General features: G+C 43.0%; 1 protein-coding gene across 1 annotated transcript in view; it reads right to left on the reverse strand.

Annotated features, from left to right (window-relative positions):
• PTGR1 (prostaglandin reductase 1) overlaps positions 1–10646 on the reverse strand; it is a 55369-nt gene that overhangs the window by 38853 nt on the left and 5870 nt on the right. Inside the window, exons 5-7 of the mRNA XM_045296538.1 lie at positions 6051–6218; positions 2392–2509; positions 1433–1588 (exon numbers count right to left, since the gene is read on the reverse strand). Of these exons, the coding sequence (XP_045152473.1) occupies positions 1433–1588; positions 2392–2509; positions 6051–6218 (442 nt within the window). The remainder of the gene's footprint in view (positions 1–1432; positions 1589–2391; positions 2510–6050; positions 6219–10646) is intronic.

Consider the following 10646-nt stretch of genomic DNA (forward strand, 5'->3'; position numbering starts at 1 on the left):
TGGATTGTGATGATATGTAAGAGCTCCCAAAAAAGTATTTAATAAAAAATAAATAAAATAAACATTCATGTGTCAAAGAGAGCAAAACAAAACAAAATCGGCTTAAAGAATAGGAGAAAATATTTGTACATCTTCTATCTGATCAGGCACTTGTATCCAGAATATATAAAACTCACTGCAATTGAGTGCTGACTCACAGAGAGCCCACAGACAGAGTAGAACTGCCCCAGAGGATTTCCGAGGCTATAAACCTTTCTCCCTCGAGTGACTGGTGGGTTCAAACTGCTCACCTTGTGTTTGGCAGCCCAAGGTATAGCTAGACTGCCAGGGTTTGTCAAACTATATAAAGAACTCTTAAAAACCTGCTGCCATCGAGTTAATTTTGATTTACAGTGATCCTATATAGAGTTTTGGAGGCTGTATGTCTTTACTGGAGCATCGCCTCAATTCTCTCCCTCTGAATGGCTGGTAGATTTGAACCTACAACCTTGTAGTTAGTAGTCCAACCCTTACCTAACAGCACCACCTGGGTTTATAATTTAACAAATAAACCAATTGTAAAGTGGGGAAAGAAGTTGAATAGATACTTCTCCAAAGAAGATATGTAAGTGACCCAGGGTAGCATGAAAAGATTCTCAACATTAGTTATTAGGGAAATGCAAATTAAAACCACAATAAAATATCACTTCAAACACAGTAGAGTGACTATAATTAGAAGACTGGTAATAAATGTTGATGACTATTTGGAGAAATTAAGAGACCAGACACATTGCTAGTGGAAATGCAAAATTGTGCAAATGTAAAATTGGCAAAAACTCGTGGGCAGTTCTTCAAAATGCTGAATGTGGATTTATCATGTGGCCCAGCAATTCCACTCATATGTGTTTACCTGAGGAAAGTAAAAACATTAAATCCACACAAAAACTCGCAAACAAATCCATAGAAGCATTGCATAATAGCAACAAAAAAAAAGTAAGCCACTCAAATGGCTCCTGTCAACTTGTATAAGAATACATGAAATAAATAAAATGAGATACATCCATGCAAAAAATATGTTCCTAGACCATAAAATGAAATGATGTACTGATACAGGCGACAACATGGATGAACCTTGGAAACATGCTACGTGAAAGAAGTCAGTCACTAAAGACCAGCTAGGAGACGATGAGGATTTACTGATCATGGGAAGTGTGTGCTTTTGGAGTGATTACAGTGTTGTGGAATGGACTGTGGGTAAGGTTCTACAACTCTGTGAATATATGCAAAACCATTTTCTTATATACTCTAATGAGGGGACATGTACGGTATATAAATCATATCTCAACAAAACTGTTAGAAAAAAAAATATATGTACTTCCCCAAACTCGAAATGGAAACTTCCTAAGTATATTCCATTGTAATAAACCAGATATGAAGTCCAGTTTGCACTTACATTATCAAAATAGCAATCATAACCATCAGGAGAGGCTTTTTTCAAAGTTTCTTCCAAAGACGCTATGGTCTTGTAGTTAAAGGCAACGTCGAATCCGAGTTTTTTAATGTAGGCCACTTTGTCATCAGACCCTGCTGCTCCAACCACTGTGCAGCCCTACATGGGGAGGGGGGAAACCAATGAAAGCCATCTGCATGGATCATCTCCGGCTCCTAATCTAGTATGGTTGGGTTCCCTAAGAAGACACTCTTAGGTACTGAGCCACATGCATGGGAATACCATACGGGTCAAAAGGCCCCACAAGTGAGAAGAGTCTCTGAGCCAGTCTACAACCCAACCATGACTTCAGTTTGGCTCTGCCTATCCAACAGATTCCTTCTACAGTTCTTTGTTTTGCAGTCGGCTTCAATCTGCTAGTTGGACAACCTCGTCACTTGATTCCCTTAACTCTTTATTGTTTGTGAGCAATCATGAAGGACATTAAGCTATAGCAAGAGAAGGTTGACTAAAACCCCTGAGACAGTAAATTACAGGTCACAAATCCATTATGCTAAGATAGAAGCCATTCCCGACTCAATACTTGCATTATTACCCACTGCCCCTGAGTAGATTCGGACCCATCGGGACCCTCTAGGACAGAGTAGAACTGTCAAGGCTGTACATCTTTATGGAAGTGGAAAACCTCATATTTCCCCCAAGCAGCAGGTGGTAGTTTTGAACTGCTCACCTTGTGGCTAGCAGCTTAAGGCATAACCCACCAGACCACCAGGGTCCATGCATTGTTAGCAAACAATAAGGTGCAGATCATCCTTGCTAGATCATTTTCCATTTCCAGCTTCTCAACCAGCTCCACTGGACTGTAAACTCTTAGACCAGGGCAGGTCTGCTGTTCTCGCTGCTGCGTTCTTCCCACATGGTGAGCCTTCAGTAAAGGTTTGCACCTGGAGGAAACCACTGACCTTGAGCTTAGCTATCTGCCCCACAACAGCACCCACTGCTCCTGCAGCTGCATTGACCATCACGGTTTCTCCTCCTTTCACACCACAGATGTCAAGCAGGCCAAAGTACGCTGTGAGGCTGAGGGGAGATCATAAAAAATGTGAACAGGTATGTTTCTTTCCCTTACCGTTCATTTAAATGTGAGGGCCTTGTTGGGAGTCCCCAGGTGGTATAAACAATCAACGTGCTTTTCTGGTGGTTTGAGCCAACCCACAACTATCTCAGAGGAAAGGCCTAGTTATCTACTTAAAAAAAAAAAAAAAAAAGGCAACTACAAACCCAAGGAGCTCAGTTTTACTCTAACACATACGGGGTTATTGTGAGTCGGAATCGTCTACACAGCAACTGATTTTTGATTAGTTAACTTTCTAAGCAGCCCAATGCCATCCAAAACAAACAAACAAACAAACAAACAAACAAACACACCAAAGTCACTGCCACAGAGTCCACTCCGACTTCTAGCAACCCTGTGAGACAGGAGAACGGCCCCCATGGGTAGTCACAGCCCACGACGGTGCATCTTTCTGGGGGTAGAAGGCCTCCTCTCTCTCCTGCAGAGGCGGGTGGTTTTAAACTACTGACCTTGTGTTAACAGCCCAGGGAGTAACCCCCGGGGTCCAGATAAAAGGCAGAACAGAAAGAAAAAAAAAAAGGCAGAACAGAAAGGAAATAAACACGACCACACACTATTGGTCCTCCTCTTCCTTCGGTAGCCAAGACAGCAACAAAGCAGATAGGAACGAGGGAGGGAATGAAGAGGCGTTTGGAACGTAGCTACAGCCAGTTCATCCACAGGACAAGTTCCAGAGGAGAAAGGAGGCAGGTTTCTCTTAAGCTTTGGGGATCTAAGAATGGAGGGTTTGTAGCTCCTCCTTAGGTAGGTCCTAGGGAGAGGCGACCTACACAAGGAAAGCATAGGTCATCAGGGTGTCACAGCAATACAGTGGACACAAAGGTACGATGCGTCGAGGCCTGGGGGGGGCCAGTGAAAGCAGCGGCATTTTTCCATGGTGGTGTGGGAGAACTTCTGAAAATTCCCTATATCGCTTCCAGGGCAACATGGGAAGTTACTTGCAAGGAAAAGGGCCACTGGCCTGCAAGGATGCTAGGTGAAGAGAATACAGCTCCTCAGGGGCTGCCAGCTTGGTAAGAGGTGGTGGTGTCATGATGGGAAAGCTTGCACTAAGAGCAGGAGACCAGTATATGAGTACCCCACAGCTCAAGGTCAAGAACTTGGTTTCCCTTCTCTATGGACACTACCCTCGTCTTAGTGTTGGGAAGTTACATTAATCACAGTGAGAAGAAAGGAGAAATCCTGGGTTTGAAGCCTGAAATGACATGAGCAATCCCTGTTTTTAATAGGTTTTCTTTTACTGCACCAGCCAAAATAAAGGCTCGAGCTAGAAATCAAATTCAGTAGCCTAAATGAAGACTTGAGAGAGAAGCGAAATTCGGTAGCAAGACACTTTTAAGTGATAGTTTTGCATCCCTATCCCCTTCCAAGGAAACACATATACACTATGCTGATTGTTAGCCACTTAACATTTTCAGACAAATTCATGTAACGTTCATTCTGTACATAATGGAGACTGCATGTTGGCATAATTCCAGCTTCCCTGGCCTTTGGCTGTCTTGGGGCTGTGAGAGCTGGGCAGGAAAGGAAGGTAGTGAGAGGCGCAAGCAGCCTTTTTCCCAAGGAGCCTCGACCGAGTGTTGTTCTCTTACAGGGTGTTTCTACTAGCTGGGTCAAGGGTCATCTGCCTCAGACTCCACTAACGTCTTTATTCACAATTCTGATTCCGCAGGTCAGCGTTCAGAATTGAACTGAGACCCCCGCCCCCTAAAAATATGCATCGTAAATCTTATTGCAGCAGGCTATGACCCCATTTGAAAGTAGGGGTTTCTTTGCTATAAGCATGAGGCAGTAGTAGCGTAGGGTGTGCGGGGGTGAATCTCCTTTGAAATGTGAAAGGAACAGATGAAGGAACGGGGGATGTCATGTCACGTGGCGACCACCAGGGGGACAGGGAATGCTAGCCTACAGACTGAGCAGGGGCAAGAACCTGCCCCCGGAGCTGGCAATGAAAGAACACATTCCCCTCGGGCTGGCACCTTTCTTGCCCCCTCAACAGTGAGAACATAAATTTCTGTTTACAAAAGCCACCCACCTGCAGGATTTAGGCTACAGTAGCAGCGTAACTGAGAGACCCATTCATTCAGGATTACCTGTAAAGCTGAAGTGTCATATGACCCCAGGTGAGTTTATTCATGATTGAAAATGATTTTGAGAATGATGAGGGCAATGAATGTCCAAATGCGCTTTACACAATTGATGTGTGTATGGATTGTGCTAAGAGTTGTATGAGCCCCTAATAAAATGATTAAAAACAACAACAACAACACAAAACAAAAACAAGAGCACACACACACACAGAAAATGGTTGTCTTAATAAATAGAAATCTCCTCAATTATTGAGAACCAAGATGATTTAGTCAAATAAAATTATATTCCTCAGGAGCTTGGAATAGTTGCATACAAAAATATACAGGAATGAATAAATGATCTTATGTTTGGGGATCAAGATATCAACATTTTACAAGTTATTTTCTCTGCAACTAAGTCAGGAGAGGCTTACTCTAGGTTTCCCCATTCTCTCTTTCTACGTGAGCCCGGCTCACAATTCCAAGAGAAAGATAGTAAGAAGGGAAGAAAAGCTCCTGCCAGCGGAGGGCACAGGAAAGGGACGGGAAATCGGGAAGTGCTGATTCTGTTTAGTGTCTACGAATTGATGTCAGAACCATCTAATTTCCCAGATATGTCTCTTGACAGCGGTCATTTTGAAGATTAAGTGGAATATGAACCTGGAGGGTTTGGGAGTGATTTTGTTCAAGGCCGACTACTCAGAGGTATGTATATATTTCTGTTTCATCTTTGGGAGTCTTAGAAAACAACAACACATCGGTGGGTAGAAGGAAGGAAAGAAGGAAAGTTCACGTAACTCAGGAAACAGGAAAGAACTAAACGGACTCGGATTAGAAAAATTTCAGAATCCCAAAGGCAATGGCCTTGCTTCCGCAAGATACCAAAGTAACGAATGGGCCAGGTGTTTCCTGAAGTCAAGGCCAAGAGAAATTAGAGCATTTTAGCTCGGTACCAGACTGAGTTACTATACAACCATACTGGGATGCATCTGAAGTCTTTACCACACATTTCACCAAGATGACAAAACTCAGCTATGAATAGGGGACAGGTGAGGAAACGGGATTTAGAATGACCAAAGTAGATTGAATTCATTCTCTCGTGAGCCCCCACCCCCACCCCCACCCCCAGGGACAGGAAGGGATGGTGTGTTATCATGCTCATTTGGTGTATCATCATTTGGCAGCTGCTCAGAAGCAACCTCATGTTACTTCTCCCTTTGCTTTCTCTTTGGCCCAAGAGTCTTTCACTTGATTGCCCCTCTCTTTTCTTCAATCCCAAATGACCATTTCTTTCCCCATCATGCCACCATTGACTTCAATCAGCCCCGGGCCTGAACGGTCTCCAGTTTCCTCTGGAACTTGGTCAAGTTGCAGACAAACTCTGTTCAATCAAACAACATGTACATCCGTTACTTACCCTGTCATGCCGACTGCCCCTAGAGCCAAAGACAGGGGTAAAGTGTCCGGCCATTCTGCAGGCAGCGTTTCCAGGCCTGTCCCGTCAGAAATGCAGTGTGTTGTCCAACCAGAAGAAGCCACCACAGTGGTTCCCACGGGGAAGGCTGAGTTTTTACTTTCCACAACTCTGAAGGGGAAAGAACATTAAGACACGTGAAGCCTCTTCTCGGTCAAGGAGTCAGCATACTGGTGGTGTAGTGTTCACAAAAGGGCACTGAGGATAATCTTCCAGGATAAAACACACATTTCTCAATCATTGTTCTTAGCCATTGGCTTCTCCTCATCCTTCATAAACCAAGAACTCAATCAGCCAGTCCAGCATCGGTTCCTGTTTACATCCTGTTTCTTCTGAGCAAGGGATGCCGATTGTCTGATTCAACAGCATCGGTCCCTGTTTACATCCTGTTTCTTCTGAGCAAGAGATGTCGATTGTCTGATTCAAGGTGGTGTGCACACCAGCTTTTCCTTTTCTTTGGGGACTACCCTTCATCTCACAGTTCTCCTCTTTGCTTCATCTTTAACATTTTCCTTTCCACTGTCCCTTTCCCTCAACATCTAGATATGCTTCATGCGCCCATGTCCCCATCGTCTTCCCAGTGTCCCGGTATCCTTCCTCTTACAGCCAGACTTCCTCGCGTTCCAGTCACTTGATAACCCACTGCATTTGACGTCCAGCCCCCAGTACGTCAAAGTTTATCAACTCCCTATTGGAAAATCCAGTGGCCATTCTTGATTCATCTGACGTTACCTCTATTCAACACTGTTGATCATTCAACTGTCTTCCCCCGTTAGTTTTCAAGATCCCGTTCTAGGTGTATGTTGATACTGATCTCTGCTAGCTTTTTGCCTCTCATCTTCTTTTCTATGTCATTTACTGACATGCTTGATTCCATCTTTTCCCAGTCCTGCCTGTCCACACACACACATCAGAGGACTCCAGGAACTTTGTAGACATATTCGATAATCTTTTCATTTCTCTTTTCCACAAACTTTCTGAAGTCCTCCTGTATATAGGTAATTTTTAATTTTGCTGTTTTTGAGACATGCACAGAAGAATACATACCAACCCAGTAATGTCTACATGTACAGTCCAGTGATGTTGGTTATGTTTTTGAGTTGTATGACCATTCTCACCCTCCGTTCCCAATAAGCACAAATTCCCTCTTCCTTAAGTTTCCAATCTAATTTTTTAGGCTGCTGTTATCCACTATTACCATTGTTTTCGTCTTCCCTCAGATTTTATAATGTGGTTATTTTTAAAATGTGAAACATATAACTATCAGTCTTAATCTCACAATAAGAAGATAATTTCTATTAATATTTATGTGTCTTTATGGCAACCTTAACGATATATTTGAAAATATTGACTACATGTATTTCCCCACCTACTACCAACAGGTCGATTCTGACCCATAGTGACCCAGTGAAACGAGACAGTGAAACTACACATTTTGGTTTCTGAGATTACATCGTCCCAGGAGTGGATTGCCCAATCTTTTCCCTCAGAGCACTTGGTGGGTTTAAACCACTGACCTGTGGTTAGCAGCCCCATACATGGCCCACCACACCACCAGGGATCCTACATGTATTTACATAATTGAAATACTTTTATTGTTCTTTTATGAAAGACCAAGGAGAACTGATGCATTTGAATGATGGTGCTGGTGAGGAATATTGAAAGTACCACAGACGGCCAAATGAACAAACAATTCTGTCTCGGAAGCAGTACAGTCAGATGCTCCTTAGAGACAAGGATGGCAAGGCTTCATCTTGGGGACTTTGGACACATCAGGAGAGATCAGTCCCTGGAGAAGGACAGCACCCTTGGTAGAGGAAGACCCGCGGCAAGGGAGACACACACAGTGGCTGCAACAAGGCTCGAGCACAAGAACAATTGTGAGGCTGGCTTTCTAGAAGGTTGTAGCAGTTTCTGTTTGCACCATCAAGATTTGAATAGATCATCACATTATCGACAGCACCATATCTTTTTAAAAAGTCCTCAATGATTCAGCAAACACAAATACATCGTCATTCCTTTGGTTACTAGCAAAATATGTAAAAGGCCTATATGGAGAGGGATAACTTGTGTTTTGAGGGAAAGAATTTAAGATGTTAGTTCCCTTAAATAAATGTGTAAAGTCAGTGGCATCTAAATAAAAATTCAAATAGATGATACTATAATCAGTGTTGCAATGATTGTGAGTCATTTGAAAATAAATACCTCACTCCTCATGCAGAAATAAAAACATTGTTAAATTTTAAACCATAGAAGATACAGGAAAATAGCTTACTTAGCAATTTGGAAGAAAGAATGCCTTTGTAAGTTGAAACTGAAACCTAGACGCATAATAATTTCATCACATATAATTTTTAAACTATGATTGGATATACAAGAAAGATAAAGATAAACAAAAAAGCAAAATTTGCAATACTAGATTCCCTAATATACAAGAAGCTATTGCAAATCAGTCTTAAACTATAAAAGCCTAATGCTAAAGGTCAAAAGACATATAGATAATACACAGAGGGAAACAATGTACATATTGATTATTAAGTTACCAAAAAAATGAAAGATCACTAATGATTTTTAAGGGTGTGATGAACAGGAGCTGGAAAACCAGAAGGGAAGAAAAAAATGCTCCGCATATCTCAAGCTGAAAGAAATAAAGAAAAATTCAAACGTGGAATTACAATATTGAAGAGTTCTCTGGGCAAAATCTTGAGGAGGCAGGAAGCATGAACAGAAGATGGGAGGAATACACAAGCCACTGTACCAAAAAGAACCAGTCAACATTCAACCATGTCAAGAGGTAGCCATAGATGATCTAGAGCCTATGGAACTAATGGAAGCAGTCCATGCTGCGATAAAGGCATTAGTGAAAAACACGGCTACAGGAATTGGCAGGGTACCGACTGATGGAAACGTTTCAAGAAACTGGCGCAACACTGGAAGCACTCACTGGTTTATGCTAAGAAATTTGGAAGAGAGCTACCTGGCCAGTTAACTGGAAGAGATTCAGATCTGTTCTCAGTTCAAAGAAAGGAGACTCAACACTAGGTGGAAGTTATTGAACAGTATCATTCATGTTACATGCCAGGACAATTTTGCTGAAGGTAACTTGAAAATGGTTGCAGCAGTACACTGACAGGGAGCTACCCGACACTCAAGTTGGATTCACAAGAGGATGTAGAAGGAGGGGTATCATTATTGATGTCAGATGGATCTCAGCTAAAAGCAGGAAATATCGGAAAGATGTTTTTACATGTTTTATGAACTATGGCAAGTCATTCAGCTGTACGGACCATACACGCTATGGGTAACGTTGCAACATACACCGAAACAGGAGGCAATCGCTCTAATAGACCAAAAAGACACTGCAAATGCAAGCAACCTCCCTTGCCATCAGTCGACACGGACTAACAGCAACGCGAAAGGATGGAGCAAAGAGCCTCCGTGAGGTTCTGGGATTGTAACTCTTCACAAGGGCACAAAGCTTCGTCTTTCTTCCAAGGGTGAGCGGGTGGTTTCGAATTGCTGACCTTGCAGTCAGCAGCCCAGCACTTAACCACGACACCAAGAAGATACTGCAGGGTTTAAAATCAGGAAAGGGGTGCCTAAGTGTTGCATCCTTTCACCCTAATTATTCAACGTGTATGCTGAGCAAATAATTCAAGAAGTTGTAAATGAAGAAGAACATGGTAACCAGGATTGCAGGAAGGCTCCCTAACACCCTGCAGGATGCAGATGACACAACCCTGCTTGCTCAAAGCCAAGAAGGCTTCCATCGCTTACCGATGAGGATCAATGAATACAGCCTTCAGTAGGATGCCCAGGTCAACGATGTGAAAATCCTCACCGTTGGAGCAAAAGACAACATCTCGATAACTAAAGAAAAGACTGAAGTCGTCCAGGATTTCCCTTTCCTTAGATCCACAATCAATGCTCATGGAAGCAACGGTCAAGAAATCTTAAAAAAATGTTTTTTCAATTCTTGAATTGGGCAACTCTGCTACAAAGACTTCTTTGAACCGTTGAAGAAGACAAGTGTCACTTTGAGGGCTAAAAAAGTACTTCTCACCCGCGCCACGGTGTCCTCAATGCGCTCAGATGCAGGGGAAAGCCGTAAGAAGAAAACCAAGGAAGAACTGATGTATTTGAATGATTCTATTGGCAGGGAATATCGAAAGGACCGGGGGCTGCCAGAAGCACAAACACATCTACCCGTGGAGAAAGTACAGTCAGCAAAAGTAAATGTTGACCATTTGGTCTCACCCTAATTTTTAAAGGGGCACAGTGCTCGCAAACGATATTGTGCATTTGACAAGTTCATGTGTTCGTTAACTAAAAGATGACCTGGTGGTACAGTCGCCCCGCAGAATTCCCCGCCCTCGGTCATCCGCCAGAAGGTGGTAAACGTTGCTAACCTGGGGGTTGTCCCTTGTGGCCAAGACAGTATACACAGGTTTGCAGCTAAAACAGTGCACAGTGGGTCGCTGATGCTAGTCACAGTGGAACTGAAGGAAGGCTCCACCGCCCAGCTGATCATCAACACGG

Source organism: Echinops telfairi, unplaced genomic scaffold (genome assembly GCF_000313985.2).
Source record: "Echinops telfairi isolate 266 unplaced genomic scaffold, ASM31398v2 ScPeMD7_7410;HRSCAF=8448, whole genome shotgun sequence".
Classification (NCBI taxonomy): domain Eukaryota; kingdom Metazoa; phylum Chordata; class Mammalia; order Afrosoricida; family Tenrecidae; genus Echinops; species Echinops telfairi.